Source organism: Pseudorca crassidens, chromosome 4, assembly GCF_039906515.1.
Source record: "Pseudorca crassidens isolate mPseCra1 chromosome 4, mPseCra1.hap1, whole genome shotgun sequence".
NCBI classification, from domain to species: Eukaryota; Metazoa; Chordata; class Mammalia; order Artiodactyla; family Delphinidae; genus Pseudorca; species Pseudorca crassidens.
The window spans coordinates 37,551,009-37,566,061 of record NC_090299.1 but is presented as its reverse complement, the minus strand read 5'-3'; the positions used below and the strand labels follow the sequence as shown (position 1 = coordinate 37,566,061).

The following is a 15,053-nucleotide window of genomic DNA, read 5'->3' as shown; positions in this document are numbered from 1 at the left end:
GAATATAAGCCTATGTTCCAGTCTAATATTTTAACCTTACGTTTAAATTACTTTGATTAAAAGCTGCCTTTATTCCTTATTTGAAAACGGCAAGGAAAATAGATTAATCAGTATTTTTAAATAAAGAAATAACTTGCAGATTACCGAAATATTGCAGAGGAACAAAAAGGCTGCAATATTCCTTAAGACTCTTCTCTGGGCATTGCCCTGCAGGAAATGGGCGTGGCAGGCTGGGCCCAGGGCCCCTTCCCAGCTCTTCTCCTCTTCCTCTTTGCTACCAACTTCTCTCAGACACATATTTCCATTGGCCGCATGTGGCATCTCGCTGTCCTGGGGAACCATGTCCCCGGCTGCAGGTCTGCTCTCGAAGCAAGAAGAAGGGAGGGATGTGGCATTGCCATTGCAGACTGTGACCACCTGCAGGGTTCTGATGTCCTTGGAGAGCTTCTCCGGCTCTCGGTGAATGGACTCAATGATGAAGAGGTTTTGGATGTACTTCTCAACAACCACCAGGATGGAGTAGGGCAGGTTGTACCAGGTGTACAGGGGGCAGGACTCGGCACAGAGGATGGCCAGGATGGAGCCCCAGGAGATGAGCCAGGAGCCGGAGGCAGTGCCCACCAACAGGTCTGCGTCCAGTTTGCGGGCCGGATTTTTGGACTCGTCTAGTGATTGCTCATCTAGCCTATAAATCCGGATCCCAGCCAGCCCTGCCGCCCCCATGAGTACGAGCAAGATGATGGCATACAGGTAGAACATGATGAGTGCTGACTCGCTCCCGGTTTTGGAACGCCCGATCCAAATCAGATACACCACCACGACCCCAATGGTGGCAGCCAGTGCGGTCAGGCCCAGTACCGAGCCCAGCATGACCCCGTGAGACCTGAACTGCATCTTCTGACGCTGATGACTGTCAACTTTGCGCCCGATGTTTTTCCACAGGACGTAGAGCATCGTGGAGGCCAGTATCTGATATTCTATGTTGAAAGGGTAGAGGTAGTAGATCCCGTGGGAGATGGCAGAGCAGAGGGTCGGGGGTGTGCAGTTACATGGAGGCGTGTGGTCATCTAAAACTAGCGGGGAGACAGACCACAGGGAAGGACAATTAGAACATTCAGTGGCGAAGCAGAAAACCACAAACAAATACTCTCACTGTGGATTCATGCTTGGGTTTGCCATTGAATTAAAAGCTTTATTTCATGGCTTTTTGTCACGTTTCATATCATGGCTAAATTGACAGCCATGAACACTCCCCAAAGAGTACTAATTACACGAATTAGATCTTATCCATACATCAGAATATTGTCCAGCCATTGCAAATGGTATTTTAGAAATTTACTCATCAGCATATAAAGATGTTCAGAAGACACTGTTGAACAAAAGCAGCTGCGAAAGAGGCTGGAGTACGGCTCCGTTTTTATCAATTATAGATATCTTGGTGATGTATACATACAGAGACAGAGAGATAGGGAGGTAGACAGACATAGAAAAAAATTGGAAGGACATAAACTAAAATGTTAACAATGGTTATCTCTGGGCGGGAAAATGGCAGGTGAATTTTTTTTTTTTCAGCAAAAGAAACTTCTATTGAGATATAATTGACATACGACCTTATGTAAGTTTCCCTCTAGATTTTGCTTCGTTGTATTTTCTAAACTTTCTATATGAATATGATTGACCTGTGTGATTTTTAAATTACTTTTTAAAAACAACTTTGTGAGGGAAAATGCCCCTTAGCAGCAAAAATTTTCCTCTTGAGAATATCCGAAGCCAGCAAGTGTGGCACGAGACAGGCCCCACCTTCTGAAAGACACTTGGCAATGGTATAAAGGACCATTTCATAACAAGGAGGGGAAAAGCTGTAAGTAATTAATGAAATATGCAACAGAAGCCTTAAAGATGATATAAAGTCTCTGGACTATAATTCCAATCTATTCTAAAGGACAAGTCAAAAATATAGTCAAAGCATTAGGTAAAATTTTGTTGTGAGTTTTTGAGAAAGAAAGAGAAACACCTCAATGTGTAACAATTTAGAAAGTGTTAAATGAATTTTGATACATCCTTACAATAGAATAGTAGGCAGCCATTAAAAATTATAATTGTGTTTTAATGATACAAGAAAATAATTGTTACAATAACAATGGGAAAAAAGTAAGAACAAATTGTATATCCAGTATTTTTAAATGCATACCACAACACAGAACTCAGTTGTGAAATCAATTTAGAGGGTAGCAACCAATATATTTTTTAATGGAATTGCAATGGAATAAAACAGGATTGAATGAATGGAATCAAATACAATAGAAATTTGAGTGTCTCTGATATAGTAAGATTGTGATTTCATGTGTACACACATACAGGTATGTGTTCATTTGGGTTGCAATGTAAAATCTATTTCTTATTGTATGTTATAGAAAAAAATGATTGAATATGTACAGTATGATCTCAACTATAAAAAAATACATAGCACGAAGACCAAAAAATAACCAGATGTTAACAGCATTTAAGTGCACTTCTGTATAGGTGCTATTGTGGATTTTTTCTTTACGTTTTGTCATTGTTTTAATTTATGATATGTTTTAATTTATATGATACTACTTATAAAATCAGACAAAAAAGCTTAGCATTAATTACCCTCACTTTTGCAGAATACTGCAATTTTCAATTCAAAAGGAGTTTCCCCAACACTTGTAACACAATACAATACAATGCAAAAGACAAGGGAAATACTCAGGAGAAAAGGTTCAGATTAACAGAATGTTAGAGCTGACAGAGTCCTTTTTTATAAATTAATCTAATCCCATCTTCACCAAGGTCTCTGGAGCCAGATTGCTGGAATTCAAATCCCAGCTCAATCGTCTATCTGCTGTGTGATCTTGGGTTAGTCACTTAACTTCTCTCTGGCTCAATGGCTTCACCCATATAATGAGGTCACTGTTGCCTACCTCAGAGTGTTGGGACAAGAGTTTAATGTGCCAGCCACTCAGAAAATGCTTAACAAAACTTTTTGTTATTGTTGTCACTGCTGTTACTGTTATTGATACCAGTGAGGAGACGGGTCCCAAAGAGAATGGCCTTCCCAAGAGCGGGCTGCTTGTGAGGGGTGGTGAAGAAAAGTAGTGTGTCCCCCTAATTTTGTCATCCCCACCGCACTGGTGAGGAAATGGGTTTAAAGTTGCTCTCTGGGACTGACCTGGGTTTGTGCAGAGAGGATAGACGTGCATTACATTAAAGCTGGAAGGACTCATGGAAAGTACATGGTTCAAGTCCCTTCACTTCATAAAAGAGAAAAGGGAGGCTCGGAGTGGTTGAATGTTTTCCAAAGGTCACACAGCCAGAAGGTGATGGGAACAAGACCCAAACCTGAGACATCAGTCCCCTGTACATTGCACCTTCCTCTACCCCACATTCTTCTCAACCCCAGTGCTCTAATATAGAAGCAACAGGTCACAAATGCTAAAGAATTTTGGAAGAAAATGAAGAGTCATGAGACAGGCACTCCAATAGGAACAAGGGGGGAATAAAGATGGGCCAAAATTATAAACTGAGTTAAATAAAAACTTCAAATGAACGAAAACCAATTAACCACAACATACCATTAGACTTCTATGGATTTTTTAAAGCTATACTTTTAGTAGAAAGAACTGGTAATAGAGGTTTAATTAAAAACACAAACAGAAACAACCACCAGTCTTCCAAGGCTGTAAACAAAGACATTCATTTCCATACCAAACTGGACCATGAGAAATGGTGATCAGAATGATGACCCTGGATCTGACAAGTCCCTGAGTCACTGAAGAAACCTTTAATTATGCTCAGCGCACCCTACTTATGGAAGCAGGATGAGAGACTTAGGAGGTTTTGAAAGATTTTCAACAACAGAGGATTGTCTGGCCGATGTTGAATTGGGTGGACCCTGCAGGTCTTTGAAACCCATACCTCCATCTATGGACATTCTGGTCTCTGCAGGTTTCCAAGCTGTTCCAAGATGGCAGCTGGGCAACTCTTACCACTCACCTATTGTTATGTTCCCGAAGCCCAGGGTGATGAGCCGTTCCTTGTGCTCGTTAAGTTGGTGCTTTGACTCATTCAGGATGCTGTTCGCCCAAAGAAGCAGGTTGGTGAACACTGAGTGGATCACCCCAAACCTGAAAAACACAAGGACCCACTTGCTGAGCAGCCCTGGGAAGCTCCTAGCCCCGTGAGGTGAGATGGAGACATTGCACACATGGACACGGGCACACACACAAGCTTCCTTCTTAGCAGTGATTGTGATTTCATCTGGCAGCTCAGGCTCTGGGCCTGAGGGTCCCCTGTCTGGCAGTTCCATGGGACCTTCCAAAACCACAGCCTTGGCATCCTGCCTTAATCTTGAACCTGCCAGTACTCAACTCATTGTCTACGGGACAAAACAAAACAAATAAAAATCTGGGTCTTGGAAGCAGGGATACAGGGATGGAAATTTACTAAAAACGGGCAACCTACCCCACCATACCCCAAACCCTTTCTTCCAAAAGGGAATAGAACAATGAAGGAAAGATGAAAGGGCTACTTTGGAAATCTGGAGAACTGGGTACGCCTTTACTGTTGGGTTGCCGACCCAATGATCATTATCCACGCCCTCTGTCTTACCACTTACTTCTAAAGACACCAAAACCAACCAGAAGCTCACCATCTGGCCTCCCTTGAAGTTAAGCATGGCCACTGTGGCCAGTAGGATGTGAGACGAGGTCTACTGGGCACTACTGAAAAGCTTTTGCTTTCTTGATGGAAGAGATCAGAATGAGAAAAGCCTACTTCTTCTTCTTCTCCCCCATTTTCCCAGGCTTCAATACAGACATGAAGGCTGGAGTTTTGGCAGCTATCTTGTGACCATGAAGCAACAAGCATGGGATGAAACCCTCATCCAGTGAGGGTGGCAGAGTGGAAACACAGAAAGATCCTGCTCTGTGATGACACTGTTGAGCTGCTGGAGTCTCGGATAGGTTCAGGAATTAGGCCATATTATTTACAAATAGAATACGTAGCTGCATTTGGGGTTTGAAAGTTAGGAAGTGACAAGGCTGTTCTAGTCTGACCTCAGAGTTCTGTCCTTGCCTCTGACCACAGTGCCTCCTAAAGAAGAAGAAAAGAAATGACATGGAGGGTGGACTCTGGACTCTGGAGAACAGAGGAGGGATCTGGGGCAATATGGTTCCAATGGAGCCACTGTCTGTTTCAAAACCTCCAAAGATTCCCCATGGCTGCCAGTTTAAGATGTATTCACTTTGGTAGCTTCCAGGGTGCTTAACAATGGGCCTTGCATGGAGCAGGTGCAGCAAGTACAGGTGATTTGAGAGAGGAATTCCTTGAAACCTGTGTGTAACTGATCACTTCTCAGTTGGAGAGCAGAGGCCCAGAGGATGTGAGCCCCCTCCCCATGTAACCAAGAGCACCCTTGTCCATAATCTCCCTACAGGAAGAATGGTACAGTTGGGTCCTCAACCCTGACCTTGCCTCTCCTCTGAGTTTTAACCCCAGATGACCCCCTGGGGTTCCCACGAGCAACCGCAAGCAAAGTCTTTCCTCATTTGAACTCCAGCTTCCTTTGGCAACTTCCCAGTGTCGAGGCACAAGTGGGGAAGGAAAGAGCCGCCTGGGGGTGTCTGAGTCAGCTGTTTGCCCATCTGCTTGCCCCTCATGCTTGCCCAGTTGCTATAGATTGTGGCCAGCCTTCCCCGGGACATCTGGGAGGCATTGTATAGAGCCTTTGACAAATGCAGACAATGCTGTTTGCCTCCGGCTGGCTGGCTTTTCTTTTACTTATAATGCACACAGCTCCCCTTTCTTCTCCTCTTTCCTGGTCCAAATGGCGTTGTCTCATCCCAGGTCCACTGAACCTGAGCAGGTAATACTAATGCCGCCCACAGCTGCTGGCTGTTCTGCCACAAACGCTCCCTGCGAGCTGGCAGCCTCCTGTTGATTTGATCTGGAAATTGTCTTACCAACTAAAGGCAGGCGTTTCCTCATGCCAAGCTGCCTTTCTCACACTTGGATCCAATAACCCCAGACCACAATAAAGAAGGGTTCTGTGAGCCATTCTCTAATCTCAATTTATGTTTCCAGGTCTTTTTTCAGAACTGCTGCTCCTCAAAACTTCACTCTTGAGAAAAGAAAAGGACTCAAACCAGTAAGAGGAATTCTCACACCAGGAGAAAAGTCCTTGTATGTACTAAAAGCATGGATAGTGGAATATTGGCTCGAAAGATCAGAAAAAAGGGTAAGTCCAGGAGAGGGAAGTTTTGAAAACTCCAGGGCATGGCAAGAAATGTCAATGACTAAAGCAGGCCTGGGATAACATTAGGGAGTGCTGGGGACTGTAGCTAACTGAGCAGCCATACACACCCCCATCTGGAGGGAACAATCCCAACTTGGCTCTAGCTCTTTGTTGTCATGCACATTTTGGATTATCAAACCTCCCAATTTTTCTAGAGACATCTAAATCTAAAACCGAAAGGTGGGATTTCCCTGGTGGCGCAGTGGTTAAGAATTCGCCTGCCAATGCAGGGGACACGGGTGCGAGCCCTGGTCAAGGAAGATCCCACATGCCGCGGAGCAGCTAGGCCCGTGAGCCACAACTGCTGAACCTGCGCTCTAGAGCCCACAAGCCACAACTACTGAGTCCGCGTGCCACAACTACTGAAGCCCACGCGCCTAGAGCCCATGCTCCGCAACAAGAGAAGCCACCGTGATGAGAAGCCCATGCACCACAACGAAGAGTAGACCCCACTCACCACAACTAGAGAAAGCCTGCACGCAACAACAAAGACCCAGTGCAACGAAAAAAATAAATTAAAAAAAAAAAACTTGAAAGGTAGTAACTCAAAAATGGTTAACACTTTGCCCTATTTAAAAAAAAAAAAAAAAAACAGGCTAAATCAAGTTATAAGCATATCTGGTTCAAACCACTCACTATCCAGTTTAGGAAAGATGCCCAGAGACAGAAGGAGACTTGTCTCCAATTGCTCAACAAGCAAGGCCAAGGCAGGACTAGGCCCCAGTCCTATAGGGACTTTTTCAGATGAAAAATCCTGCTGGGAAATGTCTGCGTACATGGCCTAGAACAGCGTTATCCCCCAAAAGATAATGCAAGGCACTGATGTGAGCCACATATGTAATTTTTAATTTCTTAGTAGCCACATTTAAAGAATAGTAAAAAGGAACAGGTGAAAATAATTTTAATGATATTTTGTTAATCCCAATATATCTAATATACTGTGATGTCAACTAATCAAAGAGAAAGATTTCAGCCAGCAAACCCTGCTGGCCACTGCAGCCACTGCAATGCCATGGAAATAGCAGTAGATTTAAAGTCAGCATTCAGATCCTGCCCAGCTATGCACAGGGGAGCTGCCTGACCTTGGACATTTACTTCATTGCTCAGTTTCCTCATCTCAAAGTGGGATCATGATCATACCTACTGTCCCTGACAGGGCTACTGTGAGAGGTTCTCATAAGTAACACATGTAAAAGAAAATGCTTTATGAATGGGAAAGCCCATTTCATTCAGCCAGGAGTTCCCAGTAGGTCAAACTACCCAATATACATTTGTTGAAAACATCTCACCCTTTATCCCCACAATCCTACTTCTAGGAATTTAACTCAAGAAAATAACCAGAGGATAAACAACAAGGTCCTACTGTATAGCATAGGGAACTACGTTCAATATCCTGCAATAAATTGTAATGGAAAAGGAATATACACAACTGAATCACTTTCCTAGACAGCAGAAATTAACACAACATTGTAAATCAACTATACTGCAATAAAATAATTTAAAAAAAGAAAAGAATCAGAGATGTTCAAAAATATTTTTAGCCAAAGATGTTCATCACAGTACTATTTATAATAACAACAAAAACTTTCAGAAAAATTCGATGTCCAGCAAGATGTGTTATGGACTGGATTGTGGCCCCTCAAAATGTATATGTTGAAGCCCTAACCCCCAATGTGACTGTACTTGGAGATGGGGTATAAGGAGGTAATTAAGGTTAAATGAGGTCATAAGGGTGGGGCCCTGATCCAATAGAACTTGTGTCCTTATAAGAAGAGGAAGAGACACCAGAGAGGTCTCTCTCTCCCTGCCCAGAGAAAAGGCCATGTGAGGACACGGCAAGAAGGCAGCACCTGAAAGTCAGGAAGAGAGCCTCACCAGGACCACAATTGTAAAAAGGAAAAAAGAAAAAAATGTATATATCTATTCACTGAAAAAAGACTGGAAGAAAACAGACCAAAGTGTGAATAGTAGTGACCTCTGGGTAGCGGCTGTCTTAGCTGTGGTTGCTATAACAAAGCAACAGATATTTATTTCTCACAGTTCTAGAGGCTCAAAGTCCAAGAGCAAGGTGCCAGCAGAGTTGGTCTCTGGTGATGTCTCTCTTCTTGGCTTGCACATGGCTGCCTGTCACTGTGTCTTCACGTGGCCTTTCCTCTAGGTGCGCTTTGTGCAGGGGTCAAGGAGGGGGGAGATCTGGTGTCTCTTCCTCTTCTATAAGAACACTAATTCCATCATAGGGAATTAGTGGGACCTAATGACCTAACTACTTCCCAAAGGCACCACCTAATACCATCACATTGGGGGTTAGGGCTTCAACATATGCATTTGGGGGGGACACAAACATTCAGTCCATAACAGTGGCATTATGATGATTTTTAATTACACTGTACCCTTACAAGTTTTATCAGGAAAAAAAAAAAGTGACATTTTTTTAAAGAATGTCTATGGAATAGATGAAATGAAACCCATGCCCCAGAACAAAATCAGCAAGTGTTCTCCTCAAGCTGCGAGTGGAGCCCAGGCTCACTGATGGAAGGAGGACCAGGTGACCTGGTCCAGCACACAAAATGGGAGAAACTGGATGGGAATCCCCAGCTGGCCACTTGCGCTCTGGAGACCCAGCTAAGTCCCCTAACCTGCCACATCCATTTAATGCAGAGAATAGTTACCATAGTTACCCTGGCAGAGCCTGGATTAAATGTAAGGATGGATGTGGAAGTCTTTGTCCTGCCCTAAGGCACAATTAAAGCTGCCTTTGCTGGGTCATCGGGGCCTGGACTTCATTTGTCCCTGACTTATCCATTGGACCCCATTTGTCCATTCTCCTCCCCTGGAGGCAGAGCAGTGGCGCCTTCTGCCAGGAGGCGTGGCTTCTCGTGTTAAGATGGGAGTTAAAGATCACTGCCAAGGCCACTGCTTGGGGCTGCACAGGGGAGAGCACAGGCTGCACATTCCTGGAATGATGCTCAGATGCCTGGATATCTCGGCCCATTACCTCTGCATATCACCACCAGTGCCTGGCAGCAGGCTCTGCACACAGTAGGAGCTCAATAGATGCCTCACTCCTTGTCGAAGCTGATCCTTTTTGCGTAATGAGGTTGGTGAAAGTTATTTCTAATTCAATAGTCTGTTAAAATAGTTCCAACCAGTGGTCTTTCATAAGTCACTCTCTTAAATAGCAGATTTCATTTCAAAAGGTACTGGGGGACTTTTCTGTTCCTCACTGACAGTTTATATGATGAGGGATCTTTCTAGAAACCAAATAGTGATCCCTTGATTCCCCTGTATGTGTGCACAGAGGCTTTCTTACATGATAATCATACCATGCGTTTAGGTAATTCACCCTCTTATCCTGTAGATTCTCTGCCTTGATCTTCACAATCATCTCGAGGGAGAGGTGATCAGAGATAATAATAGAGCCAACACTTACTGAGTCCTTGTTCTATGCCAGGAACAAGCTTTACATCAGTTATTTCATCCAGTCCCCAGAGGTTGGCTATGCTATTATCTCCATTTTACAGATGAGAAAAACTGAAGCTCATAAAGGGGAAGTTTCTAAGACAACAGAAGTGAAATCCAACCCACAACACCCTACTTCCAGAGCTGTCCCAGAGAGGGCAAAGCAGAGGGTCCCCTTCCCAGGCCACAAATGAAGGCTTTGCTTGTCAGGATGGAGAGGAGCTTCGGTCTCATTTAAAACCCAAGCAAGCTAGTTGGCAGAGTCCAGACTGTTGCTTTTTCGCCACGGCTGACACCGTATCATAACTCAGAAGACACAACGTCCACCAGTGACCAGGAAACCGAGGGCTTGCAGTGGGCTCAGAGCCGTTTCAGGAGGTGAAATCCGTTACAAACAAACAAGAAGATGTGATCGTTCATTATAAAGCGCTTTGTAAAATTCACATTTACAGAATAATAAAGTCAGTTCAAACCCCACCCCCAAAAAACCCCAATCAAGATGGCAGTGATGAGTTTTGTTTGTTTCAAATGAACATTAAATTCAACACGTAAGCAATTACCCATGATTTTTACCTTTCCAGTGTTTTGAAAGACTGGATGATATCCTTTGCGTGCCCCCAAAGAAAGTACACCTAAATGGAAATAAAGGAAGAAAAGAAAGATACATCAATGGGAAAGCCATCACTGTATTTGCACCCTTGAGAAGCTATAAAACCTAAGGGAAAGGTGTGAAAAATTTTGGGAAAGTCAGTGCAGTGACCTCCCCCGCCCCAAAATGGCAAGTCACTATCCTCATCTCAGGTGGCAGTGCCATTCCCGGGGCTGTTGGGGGGAACAGTGCTGCAGGGGCACTGCCGTGAGAATCAGATGAGGCCTCCAGGTTTAGGAGGAAATAGTGACGAGTCTGCCGTGGGGTGGGGCTTGGGGAGTGGCAGCCTGCCTACCATAACCCCTGTTCACGTGTTTATGTCATCCTTATCAGGCTTCATTTGAGAAATATTCACTGAACCGTTACTACGTCAGTGGCCGGAAACCAGATTCTGAGTGCTTTAAATGAGGAACAGAATTAGTTCAAGCTGGTCTTTTATTTCACTCAGTTATATACGCTGCCCAGGCCCCTGGCCATGCAGTCACTAGAAGCAACTCAGGATGGGGGCCGTATCGGACCCATGTGCAAATCCTGGCTCTCTCGGCCTTGGGCAGGTTTGTTTTCCCATCTATGAAATGGGTATGATAGTGGAACCTACCTTGGAGGGTGCTGTGAGCAGTGAAATAGGAATAATCCATGTCAACTACTTAGAACAGTGCCTGGAGCAGGTACCTTTTCAGTAAAATCTCTCTGCTCTCAACTCATTCATTTGTGGACATTGAATGAGCACCTCCTCTGTCCCAGGCACTTTCTGAGCTCTAGAAGCATGTGGGGCCTTATTTAGACACAAACACATGTTGAGCACCTACTACGTGCCAAACACAGCTGGGCACTTTATAAATTTGTCTCATTTAGCCTTCATTTTCAATTAAGTGTCATAAAAAAGAAAATCAAACAACACACAAGAAATTACACTTACACATACTCTCTCTTCCACTTCGTTTCACCTAAGATTTACTATCCTGCTCTGGAAAACACTTTCAGGCCTGATTCTCGAAACACCTAACAATTTAAAAAACAGATGGTAGTCACTCCTGGTAAAGAGGACATTCAACCCAACAATAGGGAAACACTGAAGTAAATTAGCTTTTATCTATGAATTCTAAGTTAGAGGACCACTTATCTGATGCCTTGATAAAGACTACATAGCAACACAAAAAATGTTTACGATTTTTTAAGTGAAACACTCAAAACAGTAAATTCTGCACCTTACATGTAGAACTTTGCCAAGAATGTACACTTGAGTACAAAGAATGGAGGGAACACATAAAAACAGCAACAAATATTTCAGTTAATGGGCTTACAGACACTTTTTTAGTCTCTTTTTCAATTTTTTCAGTAATGTTATACTTCTTTTTTTTTTTTTTTTTTTTTTTGCGGTACGCGGGCCTCTCACTGTTGTGGCCTCTCCCGTTGTGGAGCACAGGCTCCGGACGCGCAAGCTCAGCGGCCACGGCTCACGGGCCCAGCCGCTCCGCGGCATGTGGGATCTTCCCGGACCGGGGCACGAACCCGTGTCCCCTGCATCGGCAGGCAGACTCTCAACCACTGCGCCACTAGGGAAGCCCTATACTATATTTTTTAAATAAATATTTTTTTAATTACCATACAACCCAGCAATCCCACTTCTGGGTACAAATCCAAAAGAACTGAAAGCAGGGTCTCAAAAAGATATTTGTACACCCATATCCACAGCAGCATTATTCACAATGGTCAAAAGATGGAAGTAACCCAAGTGTCCACACAACACGTGGTCCATCCACACAACGGAATAGTATTCAGCCTTAACAAGGAAGAAAATTCTGACACATTACGACATGGATGAACCTTGAGGACATTATGCTAAGTGAAGTAAGCCAGTCACAGAAGGACAGATCCTGTAGGATTCCATTTGTCTGATTCAAAGAGACAGAAAGTAGTCAAATTCATAGACATGGAAAGTTGAATGGCAGTTGCCAGGGGCTAAGGGTGGTGGGAATCAGGAGTTAGCGTTTAAACAGGACAGAACTTCCTTTGCAAGATGAAAGAGTTCTGCTGATTGGTTGCACAACAATGTGAATATACTTAACACTGCTGAACCATACACATAAAAATGGCTAAGGTGGCAAATGTTATGGTATGTGTACTCTACCACAATTTAAAAATAAATAGTATGTTTTAGAAAGTAATGTTTTGTATTCTCCCATCGTCTAATGTCGCAAATGCACGTAGTAAGTGTCCAACAGGTATAGGAAGATTGATTAATTGACCTACTGACCAAATGCCTTAAATAAGGAAGAAAGAGATCCCCAACCCACCAAGTAACAGTTTTTGAAAACTCACTTCTGTCCAGGTCCTTCCTCTACCCAGAACCTTCAATGGCTCCCCATTGCCCTCAAGGTAAAGTCGAAGCTGCTAAGTGGCTGTCAGCCTTGACCAAACGCTCACTGCAAAGTGCTCTACACACAGCACCTTAATCCTCACAACGACCCCGTGAAGGAGGCATTTTTACAGATGAGACCCATGAGGCCTAGAGAGGTTAACACATTTGCCCGAGGTCACACTGCTGGTGTGAGCCAAAGCCAGGTAGTCTGACCAGAGTCCATGCTTATAAGCCCTGCATTAAACCATGGCTCCAGTCCGGGCCCGTCACCCCTGCTCACCACCCCCCACGGGCCACACATCTTCCCCCCATCTGGTGGAGAGACTTCACAGCCCCACATGTCCTTTGTAATGGTGTCTGACACACCACACCCCTCTCTCCTTGACAACCACCCCGTACCCAAAGCCAGTGAGAGGCCCTCCCTGGCACCCGCTCTGGGTGATTATGTCAAAGCATTGACAGTGCGGACAGAGTCTGTTTTGGTGATTGTCTCCCGCTCTGACACCTCCACAGGGCACAGACCACAGCTTTTCAACCCTGGACTCACAGTACTGAACACAGGGTTTTGCCCCCTGTGGAAGGGAGGGAGGGAGAGAGAGAGAGAGTAGAGTGGAAGGAGGGAGGAAGGTGGGGGAGGAAGGAGGGAAGGGGGAAGGGAGGGAGGAAGGAAGTTCTTTCTGGTCCCCTAAGGCTTTCCATGTTGTCACTGGCATCACTATAAGACTTTCATCATAGGATTGGACGCCCCTGGAATAAATATTCCTTTACCGGCATTTCCAGAACAAAGTACCACAGACTGGATGGCTTAAAACAACCAAAATTAATTTTCCCATAGTTCTAGAAGCCGTAAGTCCGAGATCAAGGTATTGGCAGGTTGGTTCCTCCTGAGGCCCCTCTCCTTGCCCTGCAGATGGCCACCTCCCTTCAGCATCCTCACACTGTGTGTCTGGGTCCTTCCCTCCTCTTCTCATAAAGATGCCAGTCCTATCGGATTAGGGACCACCCTCATGACCTTATTTAGCCTTAATTACCGCCGTCAAGACCCTATCTGCACACAGTCACATTGTGAGGTCCTGGAGGTTAGGACTTCAACATCTGAATGCAGGGGACACAATTCAGCCCTCAACAACTCTCAAAACGCAAGGCGACCCGTTCAAACAAGTCTCCCTGGAAGCTGCCACCCTGTTCCACTGATGTTGCCACCCTGTTCCTCCCGCAGAGGCAAACTGCTGTCAGTCTCGTCTCTCACAGAGCTTCACTTGTGAGAGTGTGTTGATCTCAAGAAACACCGTAAGGTCACCAAGAGCTGACTGGCAGTCACCTGGGTGCAGAGCGGAGACCACTTTCTTATAAAAGACTGAGATTAAAAATGGCATCCTTGGCATTCGCAGGTGAGAAATTGGTCCTGAAGGATGTTCCTAAATCGGGAATGCAGAAATATTTTGAGCAATAACAGTATGCCTGGACCAAGTTCATGGTCTTTCTGGGTGACTTCTGTGGAGAAGAACCATGGACAATGTAATATATATATATATGCATAAGATTGTGTGTGTGTATATATATATAAAGAATGTATTCAATGTGTCTGTAAAAGAATGTGAGTATATATATATATAAAGAATGTATATATATATATATATATATATGTATAACTGAATCACTTTGTGGTACAGCAGAAATTAACACAACGTTGTAAATCAACCATACTTCAATTAAAAAAAAAGAATCATGGCATCTTGGCTGTGACTTAGGGCAAGTCATTTGTCCCCTCTCCTTCCTTAGTGTGACAATCCGACAGTTGTTCTCGTGGAGTTGTTGAAAGCATTACAAGAAGTGAAAATGAAAAGTACTTTGCAAAAGTCCTATAGACATACTACTTATTACTTTTACTGTTATCTCAACTCTGATAGCCATTTCCAAGGATTTCTGCCAAGGATGGAAGCTACACTGGAGATCCATCTAAGGTTTTTTTCAAACATGAGATTTTTCTGATTCTAAGCTATAGGTTTAAATTATATATCAAATCCTTATTTCTTACCCACACCAAGTTGACCAAGGCTGAGAATGAACCTCTCATTCATTTCTAAAGAATTTAATCCACAAGTAAGCAAACAACAAATGAACAAAGAAAAGGTCTCAGTGACTCAGAGGAGGGACTGTAATGGCACAAAGTTTCTTTTGGTGGTGATGAAAATGCTCTAAAATGGACTGTGGTAATGGTAGCACAACCCTATGAATATACTAAACCATGTACACTTTAAATCAGT

The 15,053-nt window shown here is 44.0% G+C and overlaps 1 protein-coding gene across 1 annotated transcript in view; it reads right to left on the bottom strand.

Annotated features, from left to right (window-relative positions):
• The window catches only part of OTOP1 (otopetrin 1), a 43,925-nt gene that overhangs the window by 15,648 nt on the left and 13,224 nt on the right, over window positions 1-15,053 (bottom strand). Inside the window, exons 3-5 of the mRNA XM_067735512.1 lie at window positions 10,349-10,407; window positions 4,018-4,148; window positions 145-1,073 (exon numbers count right to left, since the gene is read on the bottom strand). Of these exons, the coding sequence (XP_067591613.1) occupies window positions 145-1,073; window positions 4,018-4,148; window positions 10,349-10,407 (1,119 nt within the window). The remainder of the gene's footprint in view (window positions 1-144; window positions 1,074-4,017; window positions 4,149-10,348; window positions 10,408-15,053) is intronic.